General features: G+C 37.9%; 6 protein-coding genes and 1 long non-coding RNA gene across 11 annotated transcripts; all 7 read right to left on the reverse strand.

Moving 5' to 3' along the window:
• Positions 1-3,802, reverse strand: LOC128884721 (sodium-coupled monocarboxylate transporter 2-like). The gene is made up of 9 exons (XM_054138306.1): positions 3,603-3,802; positions 3,078-3,299; positions 2,622-2,967; positions 1,937-2,091; positions 1,550-1,690; positions 1,378-1,486; positions 1,066-1,287; positions 297-805; positions 1-208 (listed from the first exon to the last, which is right to left on the reverse strand). The coding sequence occupies exons 2-9, from the start codon at positions 3,296-3,298 to the stop codon at positions 121-123; spliced, it is 1,791 nt and encodes a 596-aa protein (XP_053994281.1). The 5' UTR covers position 3,299; positions 3,603-3,802; the 3' UTR covers positions 1-120.
• A 404-nt stretch (positions 3,803-4,206) lies between these two features.
• On the reverse strand, positions 4,207-6,441 carry LOC128878635 (KICSTOR complex protein ITFG2-like). Of its 2 annotated transcripts, XM_054126992.1 has the most exons (7): positions 6,295-6,441; positions 5,988-6,207; positions 5,593-5,909; positions 5,281-5,524; positions 4,845-5,151; positions 4,532-4,766; positions 4,207-4,456 (listed from the first exon to the last, which is right to left on the reverse strand). In XM_054126992.1, the coding sequence occupies exons 1-7, from the start codon at positions 6,439-6,441 to the stop codon at positions 4,277-4,279; spliced, it is 1,650 nt and encodes a 549-aa protein (XP_053982967.1). In that variant the 3' UTR covers positions 4,207-4,276. The 2 variants fall into 2 exon arrangements, with proteins under 2 accessions (XP_053982967.1, XP_053982960.1); XM_054126985.1 differs by having other exon boundaries at positions 4,845-5,524.
• Positions 6,442-6,462: 21 nt separating this feature from the next.
• Positions 6,463-7,446, reverse strand: LOC128878695 (mitochondrial inner membrane protease subunit 2). Its single transcript, XM_054127119.1, has 3 exons — positions 7,314-7,446; positions 6,694-7,121; positions 6,463-6,621 (listed from the first exon to the last, which is right to left on the reverse strand). Exons 2-3 carry the CDS (start codon positions 6,997-6,999, stop codon positions 6,463-6,465), a joined length of 465 nt encoding a protein of 154 aa, XP_053983094.1. The 5' UTR covers positions 7,000-7,121; positions 7,314-7,446.
• Positions 7,447-7,560: 114 nt separating this feature from the next.
• On the reverse strand, positions 7,561-14,313 carry LOC128878624 (resistance to inhibitors of cholinesterase protein 3-like). Of its 3 annotated transcripts, none has more exons than XM_054126952.1 (8): positions 13,738-14,313; positions 13,122-13,475; positions 12,395-12,657; positions 12,135-12,327; positions 11,690-11,829; positions 10,679-10,836; positions 10,424-10,610; positions 7,561-9,730 (listed from the first exon to the last, which is right to left on the reverse strand). In XM_054126952.1, exons 1-8 carry the CDS (start codon positions 13,880-13,882, stop codon positions 9,137-9,139), a joined length of 2,034 nt encoding a protein of 677 aa, XP_053982927.1. In that variant the 5' UTR covers positions 13,883-14,313; the 3' UTR covers positions 7,561-9,136. The 3 variants fall into 3 exon arrangements, with proteins under 3 accessions (XP_053982927.1, XP_053982936.1, XP_053982947.1); XM_054126961.1 differs by lacking the exon at positions 11,690-11,829 and adding an exon at positions 11,295-11,347 and having other exon boundaries at positions 13,738-14,310; XM_054126972.1 differs by lacking the exon at positions 13,122-13,475 and having other exon boundaries at positions 13,738-14,305.
• Positions 14,314-14,477: 164 nt separating this feature from the next.
• Positions 14,478-15,343, reverse strand: LOC128878706 (alpha-ketoglutarate dehydrogenase component 4). Of its 2 annotated transcripts, none has more exons than XM_054127155.1 (4): positions 15,193-15,343; positions 15,041-15,095; positions 14,796-14,962; positions 14,478-14,609 (listed from the first exon to the last, which is right to left on the reverse strand). In XM_054127155.1, exons 1-4 carry the CDS (start codon positions 15,214-15,216, stop codon positions 14,592-14,594), a joined length of 264 nt encoding a protein of 87 aa, XP_053983130.1. In that variant the 5' UTR covers positions 15,217-15,343; the 3' UTR covers positions 14,478-14,591. The 2 variants fall into 2 exon arrangements, with proteins under 2 accessions (XP_053983130.1, XP_053983123.1); XM_054127148.1 differs by having other exon boundaries at positions 14,796-14,971; positions 15,193-15,335.
• Positions 15,344-15,655: 312 nt separating this feature from the next.
• On the reverse strand, positions 15,656-18,596 carry LOC128878610 (heat shock protein 83). The gene is made up of 2 exons (XM_054126928.1): positions 18,509-18,596; positions 15,656-18,029 (listed from the first exon to the last, which is right to left on the reverse strand). The coding sequence occupies exon 2, from the start codon at positions 18,027-18,029 to the stop codon at positions 15,867-15,869; it is 2,163 nt and encodes a 720-aa protein (XP_053982903.1). The 5' UTR covers positions 18,509-18,596; the 3' UTR covers positions 15,656-15,866.
• Positions 18,597-20,312: 1,716 nt separating this feature from the next.
• On the reverse strand, positions 20,313-24,855 carry LOC128878716 (uncharacterized). Its single transcript, XR_008457470.1, has 3 exons — positions 23,852-24,855; positions 23,436-23,602; positions 20,313-21,210 (listed from the first exon to the last, which is right to left on the reverse strand). It is a non-coding gene; the product is annotated as an uncharacterized LOC128878716 (long non-coding RNA).
• Between the last annotated feature and the right edge of the window lie 862 nt (positions 24,856-25,717).

The raw sequence follows: 25,717 nt of genomic DNA on the forward strand, positions 1-25,717 counted from the left end.
TGTTTTACAAACATCGTTTACTTCTAACGTACAAGTTAATCCTCCCTCGATTCGTTCTTAACAGTACAATTGAACACAATGTCAGGGGTAAAGGAGGAAGTCATGCGCGCCGCGTCCGTGTCACGTACTCGTCTTCTCTTTTTCCGTCACCAGCTTCGTTGGGATCGAATACATCGGTACCTCGCTATACTCTTTCGGTGGTAAAAATCTAAAACCATACGCGTATTTCCTAGTGATGAAGAACGTAACGTCGCAGCTCGTCCCTTGCTTCCAGGGAATCGCGAATAAACTCTTACCTCTGAATGATCGGTGGAAAGTGATCTCTGTTGACGTCCTTCAAGTCATGCGCGCCGAATAGGAAACTGGTCAGCGTACCCACCACCATTGCTATCAAAAAACCGGTGAGAGTATAGTACATGAACGATAGAGTAAAGAGAACGAAAGGCTTGTCTTCGTCGGTCGGTGAACTGGAAATAGTGTAATTGCTCATCGTTTGATTAAACTGGTCGTATACGTTCGGACACTGATCGTTCGAGATCGGAAGCGGCGGATAAATCAATCGTTTCTGAGCCACGTTCACTTGAGCGCCACCGATGATGCAAGTCATCAGCACCATGGAAGCCAATCCGCCAGCTATCACACCTTTCGAGGTTGCCCAAGGTACCAACATACCCAGGGAAAAGATGCCCAGCATCGCTCCATGCGTGATCCCATGGAGAGTTACAGAGACTTGAAAGATATCGCCTAACCGATCCACGACGAAAACCAACGATATGCATATCAATCCCACCACGACCACCGTAACCTGAAAATCGTGTTCCTTCTAAGCGCGTAATTCATTTTTAACCAGAAACAAGCAAGATTCTATTCCAATGAAATATCGGAGATTCGATCTATAAATCAAACTCTAATTTTTACTCGACGAAATTTATCTTTCGTTCTTATCTCGTATCGTCCAAATATTTGCGTAGATCAGAATCTTGCCCATCTCTTCGTACTCGTAGCGAACGAACGTCGTAACTAAGACTCGAGCAAACAGCTGGCGTATTTTTTTATCGTTTTTACTTTCATGATGTTCGCCGCCCTGGTCTCTTTATTGTTGTTCTCCGGCAGCCATGGATCGATGAAATCCTCGTAAATTGTGCCAGCGACCGTGTTCAAAGCAGCGCTCATTGCCGAGAGACCGGCGCTGACGAGACCGGCCAGAAAGAGGCCGGGAAGTCCTGGAATATTCGCGGCAACGTCCAGCACGTAATACGGAAGTAATTGGTCGCTCCTCGAGATTACCTGGAAACCAATTGGCCCGTTACTATTTTGCGGGAACAAGCGACACGGTGTGACGCGTGACGCCGAACGGGGAGAAAAGAGACAACGTACGTGCGTACTTATGGGGTCGCACTTATGGTACCTGGCAAACATTATGAGCCCGGTGAAGACCGATATCCACTTTATGATGATCAGACACACCGCCATGAACCCGATCGTTCTGTGGAATTCAATCCTCGTTACGGTTTTCCGTTACCCTTTCGAAAGACGCGCGGGTACTCACTTGTGAGCCTCCCTGATATTGGGCACCGCCAAAAATCTTTGCATAGAGACCTGGTTTATACCCAATCCTGATATCCATGTTACCGTCATTCCCACCGACATACCCCAAAACGAGTTTCTAATGTCCAGGCTGGGATCCATGCTGTAAACAGGAACGAATTCGGAATAGTGTTCAGAATGGATAACACGCGTTGTATTCTTGGGAGGTATCTGCTCTTTTCTTTCGTTTCCTAAAGCAGACAGTTGGAGAGTCCCCAGTAATCTAAGGAAAAATCCTTGGAACCTTTGGTCCAAAGGGTTGTTAAGATAAAGCAAATACCACCCAAGCACAGAACAAATCGAGTCACAATTTATGTTCGAATCGTAAATATTGGATACATGAACGTACTTCCAAAACACGATTCTGCTCCCCTCCTCTGCTTTCTTCCAAATTTCGGTTACACCGCCCACGGATACGATACCCAAGATGAGCACGGCGAAGAGGCTACCCACTGTTACGGTCATTTGAACAGTATCCGCCCATACGACAGCTTTCAAGCCACCCTGAAGGTTTCGAAACAGAGATTTATCTTCGGAACGAACCTATCGATGCCTTTCTCGATCAACCGTGAAACGAGACGATCGATACAATTCATCTCGGCGCGAAACGTTCGAGCGTGCCGTAATCTTTCGACGACTACCGGTTTCGCGCGTGTTGACACTACAAACATTGTAAATTATTTACAACGACTGGTACGCGACGCTTTGATAATTCCACTCTAAATCATTGATACGCCTCCATTCATGGCGTCTTTCGAAATTTCGTCGACTAGTTCCGAGTATTTCTTGAACGTCGTGTCAAATGATGTTTGTAAACACCGTCTCGTCTGTGTTAATCCTTAGCGGTCCGAGTTTCTTGTGACTCGGAATTCCGAGAAATACAATTGAACCTCTAACGATTAACTCAATGTTGTGTTTTCATGTGAATCGGAATTCCGAGAAATACAATTGAACCTCTAACGATTAACTCAATGTCGTATCGAGAGAGAGAGAGAGAGAGAGAGAGAGAGAGAGAGAGAGAGAGAGAGACTTACTATGGTCGTATAGAATATGCACACGGTGCAGATTATCGGCGTGATCAGGTGCAGATTGATCGATGTTGCCTGCGAGAAAGCCAACGCCGGCACGTAAATGATCAAAGGGATGTAAATCACCAACGATAGGGTGTAGAGGAACGAGGTGAAGGTTCGAACCGGCCTCGTGAATCTCATCTCCAAGTATTCGAAAGTGCTGGTCAATTGAAGTTGATAAAACACGGGCAAATAGATAAGGGAAATGAGACCGCACGATATGAAAGATGTAAAAATGCAGGCAGCGTACTGTGTACCATACTGATAGACTTCGACAGGTACGGCGAGCAAAGAGACCGCCGATACGTGACTGAAATAAATTAATCACAACTTAATTTAACGAACTGGTTACCGTCGTAGAAATTTTCATAAGCTTGTCGTCGTCTTTCCGCGAGAGATATTTTCAAAGTTCTTGATTACCTTGCGACCAGACTCATGCCAACCGGGAAACAGGACATCATTTTCCCTCCGAGCAAGTACTCGGTGGTGTTATCCTGTTTCTTGCTGAAACAGCCGAAATAAATTCCTATCAAGACGCTGATGCCTAAGAGGCCGATAAACAAGGTGTAATCGGTCCATCCGAATGTCAGATGCCTCAATCCTTGTTCGAGGATTTCCGCTGTCGTTTCATTCTCTGCCATTCTAAAATAAATTGAAAAATTAGCATTCACGCGACAACTCGCCGCTTCTATACTTGCACTCTTCGAATTATCAAACTATTGCAAATCAAAAGCTGCTCTATTCGACCGATTTTCTTCCTTATTTACGATGCCATAGGATTCGTCGCAATAGAAAAAGTCGCTAAATCTATTTTATTTTTGTATGACCGTTCGAATTGTTTTTGATTTACGTAACATGCACGTTCACTTAGACGATGTGATCGATAGATTCACGTAGACTCGTTGAAAATATAAAGATAACGTTGTATGTAAATACGACACTCACATGCCAAGTTTCTGTTCCTCTCTGACGCGATGCTACCGAATCACTGTTTCAATCGCGACTTCGAACCGACAGTCCCAAATACTTTAACTACTAATTCCAGAAATTTTTATACTTTTCCTATGCATCGATCATATTTAATCTTATCAGAAAGATACAATGATTTCGTTAATGCTTGGAAAAGTACCCGATGAGATCTACATTCCCACTGACAACGATGACGCTCAGACATCATGTTATATGTCTAGCCGATGTTATACGAATATCAACCTAATTTACGATGGACAGATAAAGTTCTGTTTTTCACGGTGTTTCGCAAACAGTTAGGTGTCCTGAAATTGGATTTGGCCGATACGATCGCAGACCTTGTTTGTCAAAAATCTATAATGAGATTTTTTTGCTGGTCATATATTATTCTTGATAAGACGCAAGCAGCTGTATCCTGTCGATAGAATTAGACTATCGTTCTCTCGAATGAAAAAAGATATCTTAATTCAAGCAATAAATTTTTTACGCGTTAATTAAATAGCATCTCTGTTTCGACGAATCGTAGTTTTATTCGAAAAAATGTTGTACGCGTAAGGTATAACGTCGCGTGAAATAAGAACACGAACATTTTACGAGAATATGCTAGTATTTTTTTTTATTTTATGTACAAACTATAGTATTACGTAATTCTAAGATATTCCGTATAACAACCATTCCGTGAACTGTTGCATTCTTTGTTGTCTTTCCGTACCGTGACAGTTTTGTAAGAGATCATCTAAAGTCTTTTTCTCTTCAGGGTCGAGCTCCTCCAGAGGGTTGAAAGATTTGATGACCATACTTGGAAGCGTAACGTCGTAGTAAAGGAAAATCTGTAAGTATTCTTTAACGTTTTTTAATGTTCTCGTTTCTCGTTACGCCTTGGAAAAGAAAAAAGGAAAACTTACCTTATTATTAAAAGTATTATATACAAGACAAGGTGTTGAAATCCCGGGGGAAACGTTGTAGTTACCGGTACAAAATGCCCTAACCGGCTCCTCGAACTGAAAGCGTACGCTGTTTCGTTGTTGATCTAAAATATAAGTTTGCCCATCCCACGTGCAAGCCACTATTTCGTCAGAACCGTCTCCGGTTACGTCTAGTCGACACAAAGCGAATATCAGACGATCTACTTGCATGGACCTAAAAAAGAAACGTGTAAATTGTACGATATACAAACTGTCGCAAAATAATTCGAACATTTTTATATTTCAATCTTACCATAAAATATTTTCATCCTTCACTAACATTATTGTCCCATCTAAAGTGGCAAGAGCGTAAGGTTTTCCCTGCCATGAAATTTTTTCGGTATTCGTGGTACCTTCGGATTTATCTTTTAATTTGAAATTTTCGGTGTTATTATTGTCGACATTTTCTGAACAAGACAAATGTTTGTACGCAGATAACGACGAGTCCTTTTCCGTTTTTTCGTCGTAGTCGCCAAGAATTAAATTGCCCCCTATGAGATTACCATCGACTTGATCTGTGGTCGGAGGATCAGTTTTTTCGGAGGCTTTCTCTACTTCCGCTGTACCCAAATTATCTTTCTTTACTTCCGATTGTGGATTATTTTCTTTAAATTCCGATGATCCAGATTTTAAATTTCTATTGTGTTGAATTTCACTCGAAACATTCTGCTTGGCTGTAGAGTCTTTACCTTCGTCGTTCGACGTTTTATTCTCTGTTGTAGGTTCCAAATCTCCTATAATTTCTGTCGATATATTTTGATTACGCATTCGCGATATTCCCAATGTTTGATAATCTACGCAGCTTGCTGCTGATTCATCGTCTGTTTTGTGAGCTTCATCCTCTAAATGGCCATCTTTGGGATTACATTTAATACGCATGAACGTTCCTCCGGGTTGAGCAACTAATAACGTTGGTGTACCATCCGCCATATGCTAAACAGAAATCGAAAAATTAACTACTGTCATCAAACTTATTTTCAAGTTAACTAGAGTTAACATACTTGCAATGTAACTGTTCCTATTTGATTGGCACACTCCCACTTATTTAATCCAACTAACTTTCCTCTTCCTAATTCTAAATTGCTTGACCATCTGTAAGACCTAACTACGCGGTCGGTCAAGCCTAAAATCATCTCGTTTGCACCATCTCTATCTACATCGGCTACTAACACTACCTTTGTATTTGTTGGGATTCTTTGTACATGAACACATTCCATTTTACCAGATAACTCGTTCCCGTCGCTATTACCATCCGTTTGATCTGAACTCTGAGAATTTGTCATATTAACACCTGTCACGATATCCACGTTTGCATAGCCTGTAATTATATCCGACGATATAAATTTGAGAAATATGCTTTTCCTTAATCAAGCCATGATCCAATTTTTTAACTCACCACTTTTAATATTATCTTGATCAGCTGTTTCTTTAACTAATTGCTGAGCGGATGTTGCGTTAATAGTACTAGGATTAACAGATCTTGGACTGTAAAAAATATGTGCCCAGCCATCTCCACAAATCACTACTAGCGCGTTTCGTCCGTAATTGAAAATATCTCCTATAGCTACGCTGGTCACAATACCTAAACCTGGTATTTTCTGCCACAGCTCTGATCCCTGTGAAACAGTGTTTCAAAGTAGTTGTTGCAATGTCCACAGAGACTAACTTCTAAGCATAAAGTTATTAGTAAATAAATAACTTACTTTGAAAATATAAAGTTCTCCTTCTGCTGTACCAACAACTAATTCATTGTCCCCATCGTTATCTACATCTCCTATTGTCAATCCATGTCTGCACACAGTACCAGGTAAATCCCATTGCAGTCTTTTAACAAAACTAACAGCCCTCATTGTGTATAAATTAGATTTAATCTAGCAGGTAAAAGGATGAAGGTATTGCCAACGACTAGGTGGCCACACTATGAAAGTTGCTTTGGCAGTTATTAAACCAAGAGAAATTGGTCCGAAACTATTAGAATCCATAGAGTGACCAGTATGATCTCCTTCTACCCAACAATGACCTTGTGGTATCTAATAAATAAATATTCTTATTAAGCACTCAAATAGAACAGACAAATATTTATAAAGGAACAAGTTGAATACCTTTAATACGTCAGTCCGATATCCATGTGTGCTTATAACATCTCCAGAAAGTCCCACAACACGCTTAATCAGAGTTTGGCTTGGTACTTTAGGAGATATAACAGCTACTATCTCACCACGCTGAATATTTTGAGAACGAACTGCCCAACGACTCAGAAAAACGTAATCACAGTGTTTGATATCTGGGTTTAAGGTTGGTTGCATAGAGATTCCTTCTACCTTGGCTATGTAACCAATTGTGTCCAAAAAGGTAATCCCGATAGGGATGCCTATAAGGACACTGCGGAAAAATTGTCGTACTCCCATCTATCGTACTTATGTACTAAAAGTGTTAAAGGTATTTTCAAATTTAACATACTCGAAGATGCATATTTACGAATTCATCACGTTCTTTAATTACGACTTCTTCGAAGTACATATAATTTTATCTGCAAAAGAAGAATAGGATGTGTACTTTTTTAATGCAAACGTAAATATAAATACAGATAGAATCTGTTAATAACTGGTTAAATCCAGAAGAAAATAATTTTTTGCAGGTTAAGTGGGTACATGCATACGTAAATATAAAATCTAACGAAAAGAAAATTTTATTTACTCTACTCTAAAAAAAATTTCAATACCATATAATTTAATCTGAAACGGATAATCCCATAATTTATGTGTACCAAGTTTCTCATTTATTAAATTGAAAATCCGAATTGAGTGTAGGTTACGAAGATAATTTAAACGAAGTATCTAGATTGATCTGGATTAATCTAAATGCAGTAACTATAGAATTATGTAACTATATATAGTTGGGGACATACGAAAATGTTTCGTATTGGTATCTGAAATTTATAGCTTAGGACAGAAAAAAGAAACACCAAATTTAGTATATTATTTATTTTTTAATAACAATGTTGAGGTTCACTACTGCATTGAAATATGTATATTTAATAATAAATAAAATATGATTACGAATGTGTTTGTGTATGTAGTAACGATCTAATTACATTTGCAACCGCAAAAAAATTTCTGGACCATTATGAAATGTATCAACATTAAAATCATTCTGTGTCGAGGATAAGCAAACATTTTTAATGCTTTTATGACCAGGCAAAATTTTTAAATCGGAAATAATAAATATTAATATGTTTCCAAAATCTTTACAAAAAATGCGGCAGCTCTATAACGTAAAAATATGTAGGGGTGGGTTTATTTTAAATTGAAAATTATAACAGTTTAATTAAAGTTACAATAACAATAAAAATTTTTATGGATTATGAAATGTCATAATATAAAAAATAAGTTAAAAAATTATTTTACTTTCAATGTGTGTATATTTTCTATATAATTTTATAAACTTAACAATTTTCCGCATTTTTTGCTTATTACGATTTGACAATCAATTCTATCTATTTGTACAGATATTATATAACAATACTAACAACTTCGTTTGTAATAATTACAAAAAAAATGAATGGTGTATGTATGTACATTACAATACATCGATACATCGTCGATGTACCATAAAATGTCATGCAAGGAAACAAATTCTCTAGCTTTCACAAGATATTACATTGAATTTTTACTTGCGTTTCTTTTTTTTTATTTTTACATAATAAACAACACGCAATCATATATAAGGATAATAAAGATTATATCTTGCACTGGCATCTAATATAGAAGAATTGCATTACTAAGCATAGGTATGAAAATGACAATTCTACGTACTAAATGACTTTGTAAGCTATATTACTAAAAAATGTTCATCTAAATGTAACTGAACAAATATTATATATAGTATGCCATGTAAAATTGAGTGTTTAACATTAATAAAAAAATGAGCGGACGAATTTGTAATTAAATTTTTGGCGTAATAAAAAATACTATGTAGCATTAAACAGAAACGACTGGCATGTGCACAAGCATACAGATCAGTGCTTGCCAATCATCGTACCCAATTGAGAATGAGTATCGTAACAATGTCGATAATTATAGTGTCTATTGACTGTACTATAATTTTGTGGTCTTCATTGCACAATGACACTATCGGACATGTGCACGAAGCACTGCCTCTTACTTGGCCCCTCTGATTCATAAATTTTTGATTCCGTGAAGTATAGAATACAACAGGCAATAATGTAAGCATGCAGTAAAATCGAGTCTTATGAAATTAGGTGTTTGGCAGTGCTCGACCAACATCTGTAGTGTTTGGCGTTACTTTTGTCAAACCGTTATTATAATATCACGTAAATTTCAAAGATTGGTAAACACTGATTTAATTGATTATTAGTCTGTTATTTTTGTCTGCAACGTCTTTTCACTATAAGGCAACCTGTTGTCTTCATCTTCATCTATTACTGCTTCAACTTTTCCTTCATTTTCATCTATTTCCATTTCTACTACTTGTCCATCTGTAGCAATTTATCTTTCTACTTCATCATTTTTTATCTATATTCGCTTATACTTCCTCCTTTTCATGTTTTTTTATTTCTGTTTTTACTCCTCTACGTACTAAGTCCAGTGGTAGTTCTTCTATATCCTCTTCTTCTTCCTCTTCTTCTTCTTCATCTAGTTCATCTTCTTCCTCTTCTTCAGGATCATCATCTTCTTCATACTCACTTATACCCACTTCTTCTTCATCTTCGTCATTGTCTATTTCAACTTTTTCTTCTTCAAGATTGTCATTTTTACTATTGTCTATTTCAATTTCTTGCTCTTCTTCTTCTTCATCATCATCATCATCTTCTTCTTCTTCTTCTTCATATTCCTCTACCACAACCTCTTCATCTTCTTCTTCCACTTCCTCTTCCACAATCTCTTCGTCTTCTACTTCGTCTTCTTCATCTTCGTCTTCTTCATCTTCGTCTTCGCCTATTCTCATTTCTCTCCTTTCGTAATCTTCATTTGCATGTTCAGTTTCTGTCTTAATCTGTACATTTTCTTGTATACCACTTTCAAGTGTTTTAACGCGTGACTCCTTTTCCTTGTCATCCATGTCCAAGGTGATTGCATCTTCCGTTTCCTGTACTTCATGATTTTCATCTTCTGATTCCTAGTTCAGTGAAATAATATTAAGCGCTTTTAATTTCATTATTATATAATCAATCTGAAGTCTAAATTATAATAAAATATCTAATTGTGATGTTTAAATTGTGTACCAACTGTATACTCTATAGAACTCCTACAAAAAGAATAACTATGTAAATGTATAATTGTTAAACGCATTTGGTTATTTCAATTAAGTGAGTGTTAAGTGTAGGCGAGTGTTGTTCACAATTTCTTAAAGAAAAGTCATAAAGCAGTTAGAGAGTAATTTTAAATTATTATCAACGTTCCCAAAATTATAAATATTAATTAAAGTTGAATATTGCTTGAGAAATAAAATTAACTCGATACTTTTTTAATGATTCAAGCAGTCTCTTGGTGTTGTATAATGTGTATAGCTTAAACTAGAAGTCGTGATTAGTAACAAATCCAATGCGTAATATAAATTAGACATTCATATCTAAAACAAATCACAGAGTGTAAGTGATTATTATTGCCAAATAACACGTTAGCATTGAATTTATGCATGTCGTTACCAAAAATATTTTTTTTTTACGTTTCATATAATTCCTGTGATTTGCCATTTTCGTGTTAAATAATCTATATGAAAGCAAACAATTAAATGAATAAAAGAATCACCAAATAAAACAAGGCTCCGCAGATTCATTCGATTCTGTTGGTAATTCTAATATTTTCTTACAGCTGCATTTTGGTCGAGACTGATGAGAGAGAGGGTCATTTTGCCTGAGAGTACGACAGGTGCTTCTGTGTCCTCTTCTGCTTTTTGAGCTTGTGTTTTTGAATCGGTTACGAGTAATTCACATTGTGGAGGAAGTGCACCTTCTAAATAGATAGGTTTAGGCGGCGTTTTCTCCCTCTCAACATGACTAAAATAATTCGATAATAATTATCGAGAGTACTATCGTAACAAATGTATCACGCAAATTATTATTACCTGGGTGAAATAGGTATTATAGGAGTAGTAGGTCTACTACCCTTACCCTCGCAACTAGCTGTCATTTCCATACCCATGACTTTAACAGTCGGCGAATTTTCTATATTTTCTACTTCATCATCTGTATTACTATGCTCAGCCTGGACAACGGTACCGTCCTGGAAATGAAATTATCAAAATAAGTAATCGCATGTATCGTTTTCTGGAAAACATATTTACACATTTTTTTAATATATTATTAATCTCTGTTGAGGTCATGATATACTATTTACATAAAAATCACACATCTTATAAAAAAAAAGTATGAAAAGACCATGCTGCACATACTGTTTAAAAAAAAATTGTTATAATAACAAAAGTAGGCAATTTGATTTCGAAAATCGAGTTTCTTTTTAAACAAGACAACACAAATTTGTATTAGAAATTGATTATCATATGTTTTAGTATGTGTTATAAATATTCTCATTCATTATTTAAATCGATATTTAATAGTATTAAATGTGGTTACTATAGGATCGAATTCCTAACACCTGAGTACATAAGCCTAAATCACAAAATGTATTACAATAAACCTTTGGTTACTCTTGTTAGGAAACTTCTGAGGCAAAGAATATACCTTAGACGAGTGATCGACCCCTGCCAGATCTTTGGACTTTGGAGGCCCATCTACTATTTAAATGTAAAAATAAGAACTATGAATTCTATTACATAATATATTTATTTACTTAAATGCTCGTAATGAGTATTTCACTCAGCTAAAATATGAGTATGCACTTTTCATGAAGACGAATATTTAAAAAATTAATTATCAATAATTTAGAAATGGTTATCCAGAAGCATTGAAATGTAGAAGTAGCAAAATTTTGAAGATTTTATACGAAATATACGATCCGTATATAACATAGAATAGGATAGGTAAAGCTTGAAACGCAATCAGAACACAACAACGTGCACATTTCTAAGGGCTAAGAAACTGAAAATGTAAATTGCTTCAAAATTTGTCTAGTAAACCTTGAGTTCTTGTTGTGAGCTTGGACTATGCATAACTGAACGTGATATGTTGCCCATCTGGACAACAATTCTTTCCATGGCTGCTTCCGTCTCGACCAAACGTCGTCTCAGTTGATCTATCTCTATGTCTCCTGCCGCTTCTTGTGTTCCAGCATGTATAACATTACCAAATGTGTTCAGAGACTGTACACGAGTACTTACAATATTTGTAATTTTAGTCTAACATTTTCTTTTGTTAAATTTATAGTATAAATACGTGTGTGTTCTAATTGTGCAAACCTTGCATCATGCAACACCATTTAAAAATCTGATTAGATACTCAAGAAAACATGTACCTTATTTTTCAGTATTTCTTTAAAGGAAATAGCTTTTAAGGAAAACACTGCATTAATGATAATATAAGTCAAGTGTCATTAATAATTTTGTTAACATAGAAAAAACTTACGATCCTTTAATTCCTCTATGGTGGGGGCGGGTCCCTCGGGTGTTTCCGATCTATCCTTTTGATAATGCATTGTACCACCAGTCATTGCGCTAGCGAAAGCCTCGGGACTAAATACCATTTTTCGAAATTCTTTTTCCGCCGCAACTCCCGGATATTCCGAAATGATCTCGCTATCCGAATTTTTCTTCAACACCTAATAAAACAATAATTAGTTTTCTCACTGATTATAAATGTTGGTAAAAATCTTACAAGTCGTTTACCTTGACAATTGTATACAGGAAAAACAGTACAATGCCTAAAGTATATAGTGGCATGATGATTCCCATTGTGCTACTTCCTTTTGGTGCAGAAACAACATGACCTGCACCTCCCAAGGGTGGTCTCATTTTTGGCACAACATGATCAGGTCTATCTACCACTTTTGGTACAATGTGAGAGGAAGGTATGGCTCTTCCACGTTCTCTCAATGCAGGATGTAGACCACCTGCATGAGGGGGTGTACGTCGTTCTTGTCGTAGTGTTACTAAAAATATAAATATTTTTTAATATACTATCGAAATAATGCACGTGAAATAAACAAAACTCAAAACTCAAAACTCTGTTAAGTGTATTTTATTATTATTAAATTTCATAAAAATAATATTAGCCTGTAATATTTATGCATAGTGGAAAGGATTATTACATAGATGTATTTGAAACTATGACTATAGGCCAAACTTATCCCCATCTACTCATCTGTAGTTATGCTTGCTCTTTTGGCAACTTGCCAAAGTAGAAGAGATAACTTGAATCTGTTTTCCATACATAATTGGTGAGATTATTAGTATAAAAATCATGTTTTTAATTAATAATAAAATTAAGAATTTAGTAGTATTAATACATTTGCAATAATCTAGTTTATGTTAAGAGCCTAACAAAGTTACACATGCTATAGCTTATTAGTAACTACTCTCAACAATTTTGAATAGGACCTTGTTTAATTCTTACTGTGTGGCATTAAAATATGATATCTGATGAGATGTGGAGTTCCTAACTGAGAAAGGGGTATACCAAAATGCATCTTAAGGCATAGGGAACCATTAAATGATCTGATTTCTTCCAAAACTTGTTTATTAGATTTTCCCAAGCTTTCCCTTTCTGCAAGAAATGTAGATAAATCTATGCCACATCTGGCTAAAATTTCTTCTCTACATAAACTTGCGCTTTGGGGTGTCAGCTTTATAGTTTTCAGAGCATCCCTTACTCGTGGATCAACTTGATGATGCTTCAATATATTCTGACATATTTCATACATAATATCAGCAGCATTGACATCACTTTGAAATATTACGTCGCAGCAGGCTAATAAATATTTATGATCACAATTTAATGATGATAAAGGAAACTTTACTAAAACATGTGTAATACATCTGAGTAATTAACTTTAGATATTACTAATTGAGTATTACAAGAAAGAAGAACACTTACTGCAATTATTATACTTGAATTGTTACATTTTCCATCAAAAATTCAACGACAATAACAATAAAGAATTGAAAAATAAAATAATGTTTACATAAAGGTATCCTTAATAATTTATTTAATAGACATAATAAAATCTTACCAGAGCTGTCGGATGTGTGATGTGGAGTGACAGATGCTGTGAGCATAGGATAGAAAATTTTCGGCCATAATACCGCGAAGCAGCCAGCCACAATGGCCAGAATAAAAACCGTCTTTCGTGGACCGAAATCCGTTATCTCAGCCATATTCGTAAAATCGTCGTTCGTATAACTTTCGTAATTTCGATAAAAGGTAAAACGATCGCGGGTCTCCCGTTATCACGTCCAGGGATCGCGAGCGGTTGAAAGACACAGCGCACTGTCGTCTGCTATTTCTGTCATGGAACAGGGCTGTCTCTATTAGCTTTTGCTCCTAAAATATGTTTTCTTAATTTGGTAAAATTGTAATATATTCTCAATCCCAAAACTTTAAAAAAATTATGTTTAAGACCACGATTCCCTTGCATCTGAGACCATGAAATTAATGACGAATATATGAAAAAAAAAATGATTAAGATGAAACAAATTATTACAAATGACTTATTCCAAAATTCGTAATGCTTTATATTTAGATTCTGACTAATTGCCAACAATAATTCTAAAATACTGATATGTGATCAGTAAATGGGAAATGATAATTTTATCAAAATACTATCCTCTTGTCTTAAGGTTAACACACTTTACTTGTTACAAGAATGAGCCAAAATGCTGGCCAGAAATAGCAGGTTCTGGCAATGTCATACAAGCAAACAGAGAGACCTTGCTCGATAGGTAGAAGACAGAAATATGTACAACTTGTAGCTACTTGTCTTGCTTTCATTTATTTACAGAACACATTGTACAGAAAGGTGTATGAAAGAAATGTCTTATTAAGAAAGTTCTAAGTCAATCATGTTCCACCGATTACTTAAGGAATTTATTCTGGACCACCTCGCTGTAAAAGAAAAACTCATTTAATGCAAGGTGTTATCTTCAATAAATGTACATTGAAAAAGTTATTGTATGTACTTGATTATTAATTTATTTTTATGATGCCTTCTGCACTGTATTATGCACATAAATGAACATGAACCATGTTAAGTTGCACAGATAGTAATATGTAAAATAATAATATACTTGCATTGATATATGCTATTTCTTTTTCGTCTATGGGCCGTCTTTGGAATCGTGGAGGTAGATAAATATCCTCTATCGTCGGCAAAACGGTCACATTTGGGCCCGTCGCACCAACTTTATTCTGTTGTAACGTCGCCGCCCCTGCATGCGCAGGCGATGTGGCCGCTGAACCTGCACTTGCTAACCAATAATAAAATTTCATTCGGCTTTTTCAACGAAAGCATTTAATAACGATTAAACTGACGTTACCTCTGTTGATTCCGCCCTTGCGAAATTTAATCATCGGCACGTGAGGCTTTACAACCTGCAAAAATTCAATTTCCATAGATTAGAATTTTATGCATTGAATGCGCGTGTTGACGTACGGTAAATTTTTATTAAAATTATGCTGATGCACTAACCTTCCACCCTTTACTTGCCATCATACTTTTTTGTTTATAACCTAACTGTCTAATGCAGAGAGTGAATTTCGTCTGCAACAGAATGTCCTATCTGTTCACTTTGAACCTTCAGGTAGATGGCGTTTTTTGACATACTTTTGCGGGTACAAAATAATCGCCAAATGCCTTTACGAGTGCGAAATTCTAGCGGTTGCACATGCGATGTAATGTAGAAGTAATATTATATGATATCAAACTATTCTAATTCAAATACCAGGAATACGTGATTAGAGGCATAAATTTGTTAATTTACAAAGTTTAGGTTGATCGAATGTAAGGAACACTAACTATATTCTAAATGCAACATTCACTTTTATTGATTTTTGTAGCTATGAACGAGTATTCAAATATTTTCAATAATTTATTTTTATATCTAAATCCTACCATTATATTAAGAGGGAATGGATTGTATTAAAGACACACATTTAATAATAAAGTTTACTTTATTGTAATTGTAACTTATTCCAAAGATTTTTGGCATTTAAACAAAATTTGGTATGATAAATTAAAAATTATTTAATACAGAAAATAAAAATGAGAATGGTCATCAATATACCACATAAAACGTGGCTATTTTAACAGTCTTTTAATGACTAAATGACATTAATTTCTTACTTCCTATTCAGATCTTATATCTAATCTACTTCTTCCATTCGAGATGCATCTTCGGCTACTTCATCCGTAGGAACGTCCTCAACTTTCTGGTCTTCGAGTGTAAGCGGTTCTTCTTCGTCAATACCAAGACCCAGCTTGATCATTCTATAAATTCTGGCAGCGTGTACTTGTGGTTCATCCAAAGTAAAACCTGAAGAAAGAAGCGCAGTCTCGAATAACAAAATTACTAAGTCTTTTACCGCCTTGTCGCTCTTGTCAGCGTCCGCCTTTTGTCTGAGTGTTTCGATGATAGCATGATCCGGATTGATTTCAAGATGCTTCTTTGCTGCCATGTATCCCATGGTAGATGTGTCCCTAAGAGCTTGAGCCTTCATAATCCTCTCCATATTTGCTGTCCAACCATATTGCGAAGTAACGATACAGCAAGGAGAGTCGACCAAACGATTGGATACCACCACCTTCTCAACCTTTGTGTCAAGAATATTCTTCATTACTTTGCACAAGTTTTCAAACTTGGCTTTGTCCTCCTCTCGCTTCTTCTTCTCCTCTTCATCTTCGGGAAGTTCCAATCCTTCTTTGGTTACAGACACCAACTGCTTTCCATCGAATTCTTTCAATTGTTGTACTACGTATTCGTCGATGGGTTCAGTCATGTAGACAACTTCGAAGCCACGTTTCTTTACTCGTTCGACAAACGAACTGTTTGCAACTTGTTCCTTGTTCTCTCCAGTGATGAAGTATATGTGCTTCTGATTTTCCTTCATTCTGCCTACATAGTCCTTAAGAGAGCAAGCTTCATCTCCAGAAGCTGAAGTGTGATACCTCAGAAGATCGGATAATTTACTGCGGTTAGCGCTATCTTCGTGAATACCTAATTTAATATTCTTGCTGAACTGTTCATAGAATTTCTTGTAGTTATCCTTATCCTCCGTGAGTTCCTCAAACAATTCAAGACATTTCTTAACAAGGTTCTTACGAATAACTTTTAAAATTTTATTTTGCTGAAGCATCTCACGAGAAATGTTCAATGGAAGATCTTCGCTGTCGACCACTCCCTTCATGAAGTTCAAATACTCTGGAATCAGTTCTTCGCAGTTGTCCATGATGAATACTCTTCTTACATAAAGTTTAATGTTATTTTTCCTCTTCTTATTCTCAAAGAGATCGAATGGCATGCGACGAGGAACGAAAAGTAAAGCTCTGAATTCCAACTGGCCTTCTACAGAGAAATGTTTGACAGCCAAATGGTCCTCCCAATCATTGGTCAGAGATTTGTAAAATTCGCCGTATTCTTCTTGGGTGATGTCATCAGGATTTCTGGTCCAGATGGGTTTAGTTTTGTTCAGTTCTTCGTCTTCTGTGTACTTCTCTTTAATAGTTTTCTTCTTCTTTTTCTTCTCATCTTTGTCCTTATCATCTGCCTCTTCATCTTCTCCTACATCCTCAATTTTTGGTTTTCCATCGTCTTCTTCTTTCTTTTCTTCTGGCTCTTCAGCTTCATCTTCGCTCAATTCCTTTTCGCGCTCCTTTTGCACGACCAACTTAATCGGATAACCAATAAATTGAGAGTGCTTCTTAACGATTTCCTTAATTTTAGTTTCCTCTAAATATTCGCTTTGATCTTCCTTAATGTGTAAGACAATTTTCGTACCACGTCCCAATGGTTCTCCGGTATCATGCCTGACTGTGAACGATCCACCAGCACTGGATTCCCATAGGTACTGTTCGTCGTCGTTATTCTTGGAAACAACAGTAACCTTATCAGCTACAAGGTAAGCAGAATAAAATCCTACACCAAACTGACCAATCATGGATATGTCTGCGCCAGCCTGAAGGGCTTCCATGAATGCCTTTGTGCCAGATTTTGCAATTGTACCAAGGTTATTAACCAAGTCAGCCTTTGTCATACCAATGCCAGTATCGATAATAGTCAGAGTACCATCGTTCTTATTAGGAATAATCTTGATGTACAACTCTTTACCGCTGTCAAGTTTGGAAGGATCGGTCAAAGACTCATAGCGAATCTTATCAAGAGCATCACTGGAGTTTGAAATCAATTCTCTAAGGAAAATCTCTTTGTTAGAATAAAACGTGTTGATGATCAAGGACATAAGTTGGGCAATCTCTGCCTGGAAGGCGAAGGTCTCCACATCTCCTCCTTCAGTTTCCATTTGCGTAGACATCTAAAATAGAAAAAAAGAATAAGAAACATATACTCGTTGCATTATTTTAAAGATTTCGCAAGTTTCTTAATTACTTTTATATGTGTAGTACATAGAAAAATTTTTCTAGATTTCACAATATTTTATACGCAACATATACAATTTGCATTGATAAGATTTATGAAAAGGGAAAGATTTTAGCGCGTATAAAGCACGTGGTCGGTACATTGAAATATATTTATCGAAAACAAAGAATTACGAACGCTAACCTAGAATAATCGATCGGAACACACAGATTTATTACGGAAATACCGAATCCACTCTGAAATGTAATTAGAAAAAAGGAGAGTATAATAAAAACATCCAACACTGAAGTTTTTTTAACGTGTCACTTGATCGTATCAATCCAAAAAATACGATTTTCTAAATACGTCAACGATTATCTATATACACTAAGAAGCACAGAATAATTTTTAACGATTAATTTAACGCAATTGTACCTTGATGTCCAAGTAAGTAGAGTTTAAAGTAAGCTTGTCTGCAATACACGAGCGTAGTGACGAGCACCTGGCAACTTTATTGAATGGTGTTGCGCGTCGATAGGTCCCGCTTTATATACCGACTGAAATGCTAGAACGTTCTAGAACGTTCTAGAACATTTTCGCCCACCATGGACGCCCAATATCCGGTAAAATATAAATCCATTTCAGCGATGCTTCATTAAAGAGTTGTCTTTCATCTGTTTTAAAGATATCGTTCGTTTTTAAAAAATAGGGATCATGATTTTTTTCCATTTCGCCGCACACGCGACCATTTCTGACGATAAAAGTTGATTTAGTTGTTTCTTTCCTTAACGTTGTACTTCCGGCATTTGTTCGACTAGAATGAACTCGAACATTATCGAATATTTTTGGACAAGCGAATAAAACGATGATTATCAACTGCATTCCGTGGAAACCATAATTCGATTAGATCGTGGGTATCGTTTCTCGTCATTTATTTAATCGACAAGAACGAACAGCAGCTATCGTTTACTTTCGCTAAAAGGAATTTGTTTTCTAATTTCATGAATTTTGTTTATCGGACATGAAAATGGAATTCCTGAGAGTTTGATGGCATTATTTAAGTACGTGCTGATTCCCTGTCATTCCTTCTCGAACGATTTTATTTGTAAAATGTATCTACGTCATTCTATCACTTGAAATAAGATCGAAATACGTACGATGTTCTGGAAGCTTCTCCATGCTGGATGTGTATATGTATATTCCGCAAGTGACTCATTCTTTCTAATGCCAATTTCGCAGCTATATCAATGAGATATATCAGAATAAACACTTCGAGAATGTTTCGTAACATTTTGTAGTTGTGTATAAATTCTAAAGCCAGTATCGATATACTTGTACCGAACGTGTAATACTTTATAAGAATTGGAACTGAATCGTTTCGTTACATGTTATTTTACAGAGATTGTATAGCATAGGAAAAGACGCCAAAATCATTTCAAGAAATTATGAATCAACGGTGATAACACGTTTAACTCGGTGGAGAAGTTCATAAAAACCGCGAAAGTTCAGTCGGTATCGAACTCTACTCCATGTACCGGACTGTGGCGACCTCTGGGATTGTTACAAATGAATGAATTTGCATATATTCGCCGACAGGCGTCGATGAATTGAAATTTTCCTCAACATATGTACATCTTAGCTTTTGCGATTACTCTGTGCGTGAATTTTTGCTAAAGGTACATCAGGATATTAGCCACCAGTACTTTAAAAATAGAAATTTGTTTGCTCGAATGACGGTTTATCTTAGAATTTATCGGAAAAGAGTGAACGTTACATTCATCCTTCTGTACGTGGGAAACGATTTTCCTCCCAAACGGAGCGAATTGCATTCTAGATCTTCTTGGGACACGAAATATTTATTTATCGTTATTCGTTTATCTAACTGCCCAAAAAATAGAAATATCGGTACCAAGTTTTGAAAAGTTCTCAATAAGTACTCGAGTCACGTGGCAATGACACTACTAGTAATTACAAATGCCCAACCCGTAGGTTCACGTGCGAAAGGAATACAGAAATCTTTGGAGCACGTTAGATGTATTTTCTTCTTTTTCTATTCATCGTAGCGCCTACGATGTAGCTACTACGAATTCCAAAGGAAAAACTTTCTTTCGACGGTTCGCTCGATGAATATTTATTAGAAATTCGGGAATTTCAAGGAATGCTGTTCTATTTCGTCAGAATTGATATTTATTTCGCATGCGGTGCGCGATACACGTGCATAGGATCGTCGTTACAATGAAATAATTTATTTCCAAAACGATTAGCAATTAATCGCATTATTTGTAGATCAAACATTTAACGATCTTTTTATAGATCGTTATCGTCATTCATAATTGATTCGCATAGGCTAACGAATTACAAATTATTAAATCATTCGATTAAGTAAATGAGTTCAACTACTACGTCTAGCAGGTACTCTATGTAGCAAACTGTCAAGTAATATTTTTTGAAGTTTGATATGATAAGTGGTAAATCGTGTATTATACTTTATTATATTTTTTCGCAGCAATTCAAATCTTGCAATTAACATAGTTTGCCTCTGAGGTACAGAGGTGCATTTAAAATTGTTCGCTCGCTACATCTTTATTTTAACATCCCTTGTACACGGTCAGTTTAAGACTACAGGTAGCGTAGGAGGTAGTTGCGTATCATTGTGTAATTCTTGAAGTGCGTGAAAAGACCACGATAGAAGGGATAGAAGATCGCTGAAGTTGATATGGCGAGGAGCTTAACTCCGGTAACCTAGCTTTATGATGTCGAATAAAACTCATACAGCTAGATAACCAAAGAAAATGTCCGCGCCAAGATCCCCGTCTAGCCCGAGGCGTTGAAATTCTTTCACGGAAGATCGTCGTTCCAACCGATCGCCTCGACCATCGAAAACCTGCTCCGCAGTCACAGCCTGTGGGGCTCGACGATGCCCGGTTTCATTTTCACGAGAACGAGAACAAACTACGCGAAAGAACCTAAATCGTTTGTCCAAAACATATATTCCGTGTTCGAGCGAGATCCGTCGTGTTCTAGCGTCGTAGGCCACGGTTCCATATATAATAAATAACAAGAGTAACACGAGTTTGCCCATCTCCGACTGGTGCTCGCGTCGAGCAAGCGTCCACGTGTCGACTGGCGCGTACGGTCTGCAACAGAAAGAAGGAGAAATCGTAGAACCGCTTCGCAACAATCGTCCCTTTGTCGTCGTAACCACGCATTGATTGATACGCGCACGGCTTTGAAAAGTGAACCACCAGCCGTTGACATTTCGGAGTGAAAGTCAGAACCGGCAGGAGCGGGTCTTTGGGTGCGCGATAGCCGCCGGCTACGGGGAGCGTGTAGATCTGGAAATTCTTTTGGCATTTCCAGGCCAAAGTCATTCCTCCTGAAAGCACACGATGCGGAAAGCACCGGTGCGCCCAGAGAAAGCGACAAAATGCCGGAGTACGGAATAACATATTCGCTCGAGCGCGCACTCGTGTGCTCTAGGTCGTAGAATCGTTTAACTGAAAAGTAAACCGGCCAACGAGACAGGGCGGGGACGAGACGGTTTTGATGAATCTACTCGCAACACCGACGTTACGTCATAATTACTCGCATCGTAAATACTCCGGCTGAAAATCATCGAGTCTCGCTTTTCACGTCTCGACCATTCCAAGTTCAAAGGCGGACGTAACTCTTGACTCTTTATTCGTTTATACGTAGAATAAGAGTTGGAATTTTAACCATGTATATTAGTATTATTTGTCGTCCATTACTCGAATAGAATTCTGCGCATCCCTGGCAAAGTCCATGTGTTTAGTTTCAACAGCCGTGCTTCGACGAATGCCGCGCGCACAAAGATAAACGGAGGTTTCTTTGGAGCGTCGCGGATAAATTGCAACTAACACTCTTGGCCGTCGATCGTACACCTGAAACGGGCAGAATTTGATTCGAATACAAGCAATGGTAACTCGCGAATAAACTACACTGTGGTATTATTCGTTATGCGTCGTCTCTCTCCGATCGGCGCGGTGCGATCAATAGCGCGAAAAGGCTCGCGTCCCGATTGCGATACCGGTTCGATCCTAGGAAAATCGATTTCAACGCCGACTTTATCATCAATTATCGTCCGTGACGTTATCCGCGGTGCTCTATTGTAGCGCAATACCAAAGGCTGCAACGTTTCGTTCGGTCGAGTTGGCAGCAGACCGGTACATGGCGTTTCGTAAGAGCTTCCATTCGGAGAAAGTTATGATCTCGCTACATTACGCTCGTGTCTGGATTCGATGTTATTATCAAACTATTATCTTCCCCTTGGACCCGCTCCCTCTCCGTCGTCGAGCAACTTTTCGATCGCGATAGAAATCCACGCGTGACCGTGAGCAGGATCTTTCGAGAAATCGTCGGGCCTCGTAAACCGGATGCCTTTGACAACGATTTCGTACTCGTATCGGTTTGTCTGGAAAGTCCATGCCGATTTTTGGTGGGTGCTGCGGGTCCGAATATATCGGAATCGTTGAAAACAAATAACGTACGTACATCCCTTGAAAGGTGGAAAGGTGGAACAAAATGGTACGGAACAAATAGCTACTTACATAATTCAATAAATATATATAAAAATTCAAATGTGCTTCGAATTTTTTTTAAAAACGGGCACGAACTTTCTGGACCGATAGCTATCGAAACGCGCCGAATTCGGGAACGTTATCGAATTTTGTAACAGATAATTTAGAAGATTGCGCCACGATCTATGCAACGTTCCACATGGACGATCCGAAGACGAAAAAAGCTCGCCTTTAAACGAGCCAGTATTTAAACCACGATGGGGCATCCAGGGGTACACGTGTTCGCGAGAAACGATCCGCGTCGTATCGCGTTCGACCTCTGTACACACCGGTGTTTCCGAGATACGTGGTACGCGTTTCGTCGTAACAGTGAAAGTACAAAAGATCCCATTAAAAAGGAGAGTGAACGCGAAAGAGAAAAAGAAACTGTGTTGCCGCGCAACTTTCGCGGTATCAGAGTTCGGAATGTATCGAATTTTCACGCCTTCGATTAACAAATAGCGCTATTACGGTAGAAAAGAAAAAACGAAACAAGTAACGGTAGCCCCAGAAGGTGTTCTTTCTACGTTTCGACCTTGTTTCTTTAGGTCTTCTTCGGTACAAGTTCGTCTATAAGTAATCTAATGTAATAATTAGTGGCTGGCAAGAATGTATTTGCTAGAGGTTAAATCGAGATTCCGTAACGAAGTATTAACAATTGCAACCTCTCGCCTGTCGAACATAATAAATGGGAATTAATACGGGACAATAATACAATGAAGATTAAGATAATATTGTAAAACGAGGGATAGAAAAGATAAAATAACCATAAAAGCAACGGATACCTGGGAAGTGAAATTATTCTTCCAAGCTGCGTTATTTTGCTTTTTCTCATCGTTCCAGCTTTCTTCGAAGGAATAAAACAAAGAACAATAAGAAGTTGGAGAACCCGCAACTGAAATTACGCGTGCGAACACGTCGATAATCTCTTCAATGTTAAACGAACTCGAATCTGTAGCAATCGAGAAAGAAAATTTGATTAGAAAATTTATTACAGGTTATTCGTACCAAATTTCATCATTTTCAAGTAAACGAGAACGCTACACTCACAAAATTTCGTAATCGATTTTCGTTCATATTTGGACCTCGCAATCTCTAGAAGCGTGAGAATCCAGAAGGCTCGAGTTTTGCCCGATAGCAATGCTCGTCCGATAGCAACAGCTGGGAAAGTAAAAAGGAAAAAATACGATGGCACACTCACCTACGATACTATCGGTTTATTTCTGGCTCGCTATCGCGTCGGGCGTTGCAGGAAGACCAGCCAGAAAGCTTCGAAGGCTTTGATTCGACGATAAACGTTGGAGACTTTCTAAAACTCAATTTTCTTTATTTTTTCGTCCGTTGCGCACATGGAGAGGCTGGTACAGGGTGTCGCCGACGGCTCGGGGAAATATGCCTTATCCGTGCCGCGAAATCCGTCGTCACGTACCTACAGCGTACAGCAAATACGGCCGAGTACCTATCTTTCACGATAAGCCGGCCTTCGATTCGCTCCATTCGTCTGTTCCACGACTGCTGCAACCGAACCGACCGATTGTCGCACCTTCCCACGCACGGAGAACAAACGGCGCCGAGATTTTCGCGAATGTCGTTGCCGTGGAGCAACAAGTAACGATCCGGGATCGACACGTCGTGCGCGAATTCGTCCAAACCAGAGATTGGAAAATGTTACTCGAATAAGTGTAGATAATAGATAGCGCGGTACTCCAAAGAGGCCCGTTTATCTCTGTACACTCGACATTCCTTCAAGTATCACGTTTAGACTAACACGCGGACTTGCACGGAGACTGGTAAAGAGTTCTTATCTGAACGAAAGCCTCGAACAACTAATAAAAAATAAACAACATATTTATCCGTTCCTCGCCGAACACAAATTGGATTCCCTGATATACTTTATTCGATACGAGCGATGAAATTTTCGCTAGCGTAATCATTTATTCTACGCGTTCGGATTATAATTTTTATTAGACATATAACGCGTTAGAAGCTTCGAAATGAATAATTTGCGCATTCATTGCCTTAACGATGCCACGTGGAAAATCGACGATCGTTCCTCGAGCGGCTACCGGCGTCAAGATCCCGAGAAGCTGGTCAGTGTAACGATCTAATTAACAGTTTACGATTTAATTAACAGTCCCGTCACCGAGCGAGCCATTGCCAGGGTCTTTGCACGATACGCCTTATTGACCGTACTTTTTATCAAGAACTTCGCGGCGTTCTCAAGCCCGTTGCGCAACGACACCGCCGCGAAACCGACAAATCGCGAACTTACCCTTCGAGTGGAAAATCGTTTGTCGAACGGTCGACTTTGGCAACTCAGTTGCGAGAGTTAGGCGCGCGTAAATTCGTAAATTCGTTTCTTTAACGAGGCCGGCTTCGGACGCGGTATCCAATCGTTTACGCAAACACAGCTGCGCGAGTACTCGAGATAGTCGTAGGTAATATCGCTTCGCTTCTCGTAGGCATTATCACTTCTAGTGTACTTATCGAGCTTGATTTAATTTCCTTGCCATGCCGGAACGGGAATCCGTGGCGCGAAAAATAGACTTGCGTTCGCGCGGCCTTGCGATCGACCCTGTAATCTTCCTTTCTGCCCCTGAAAAATCCAACAAATTTATTATAGACGTTACATCAATGGAACGCTACGAATAATTAATTTTCGCTATGTTCGAGGACCTGTTATTCCTTCTACGATCATTTTAAGCATACGCGAGCAAACTTGAATCGATATCTCTTTAGTAAATTTCGAAGTAAACTGGTACCGAAAGTCTTTCCATCATTTTCTTCCTCCGTTTTTCGACTTGGACTATTTTTATGGCATCCGTCGCAGCGAGCGTCGATCGGATGATAATCCTCGCATCGATCAAAGTATCACTGCGCAAAGTATCTAGATCGCGATTAAGGAAATCATAGGCATTCCGTGTGTATTTCCATAGATCGTACAGAATGATTCATCGAGCGAATCGGTGCGAGTCTTGTGGAAAAAAACTTTATTTCCGCATGAATTTGAATGGTTAAACGCGGTTACTAATCGGTCTGCACACGATAAGCGCCGAGGAAACGTACG

The sequence above is a fragment of the Hylaeus volcanicus genome, chromosome 1 (assembly GCF_026283585.1).
Source record: "Hylaeus volcanicus isolate JK05 chromosome 1, UHH_iyHylVolc1.0_haploid, whole genome shotgun sequence".
In the NCBI taxonomy this organism is placed as follows: domain Eukaryota; kingdom Metazoa; phylum Arthropoda; class Insecta; order Hymenoptera; family Colletidae; genus Hylaeus; species Hylaeus volcanicus.

Excerpts from the sequence above, each read along its gene's own strand:
- LOC128878635 (XM_054126985.1), bottom strand. The coding sequence starts at position 6,441 with ATGAGGGCTGTTAGTTTTGTTAAAAGACTGCAATGGGATTTACCTGGT. Across the intron at positions 5,525-5,592 it reads TAGGAACAGTTACATTGCAA|CATATGGCGGATGGTACACC; the intron begins GTATGTTAACTC and ends ATTTCTGTTTAG. Across the intron at positions 4,767-4,844 it reads AAGGATGAAAATATTTTATG|GTCCATGCAAGTAGATCGTC; the intron begins GTAAGATTGAAA and ends TTTCTTTTTTAG.
- LOC128884721 (XM_054138306.1), bottom strand. The coding sequence starts at position 3,298 with ATGGCAGAGAATGAAACGACAGCGGAAATCCTCGAACAAGGATTGAGG. Across the intron at positions 2,092-2,621 it reads GCATATTCTATACGACCATA|GGTGGCTTGAAAGCTGTCGT; the intron begins GTAAGTCTCTCT and ends CGAAACCTTCAG. Across the intron at positions 209-296 it reads TTTCCACCGATCATTCAGAG|ATTTTTACCACCGAAAGAGT; the intron begins GTAAGAGTTTAT and ends GTATGGTTTTAG.
- LOC128878610 (XM_054126928.1), bottom strand. The coding sequence starts at position 18,029 with ATGTCTACGCAAATGGAAACTGAAGGAGGAGATGTGGAGACCTTCGCC.
- LOC128878706 (XM_054127148.1), bottom strand. The coding sequence starts at position 15,216 with ATGATGGCAAGTAAAGGGTGGAAG. Across the intron at positions 15,096-15,192 it reads TGGCAAGTAAAGGGTGGAAG|GTTGTAAAGCCTCACGTGCC; the intron begins GTTAGTGCATCA and ends GAATTTTTGCAG. Across the intron at positions 14,972-15,040 it reads CAAGGGCGGAATCAACAGAG|CAAGTGCAGGTTCAGCGGCC; the intron begins GTAACGTCAGTT and ends ATTATTGGTTAG.
- LOC128878695 (XM_054127119.1), bottom strand. The coding sequence starts at position 6,999 with ATGGGAGTACGACAATTTTTCCGCAGTGTCCTTATAGGCATCCCTATC. Across the intron at positions 6,622-6,693 it reads ATCGGACTGACGTATTAAAG|ATACCACAAGGTCATTGTTG; the intron begins GTATTCAACTTG and ends TTTATTTATTAG.
- LOC128878624 (XM_054126952.1), bottom strand. The coding sequence starts at position 13,882 with ATGGCTGAGATAACGGATTTCGGTCCACGAAAGACGGTTTTTATTCTG. Across the intron at positions 12,658-13,121 it reads TCATATTTTAATGCCACACA|TAACACTACGACAAGAACGA; the intron begins GTAAGAATTAAA and ends TTATATTTTTAG. Across the intron at positions 10,837-11,689 it reads GCTCACAACAAGAACTCAAG|GACGGTACCGTTGTCCAGGC; the intron begins GTTTACTAGACA and ends TTTCATTTCCAG.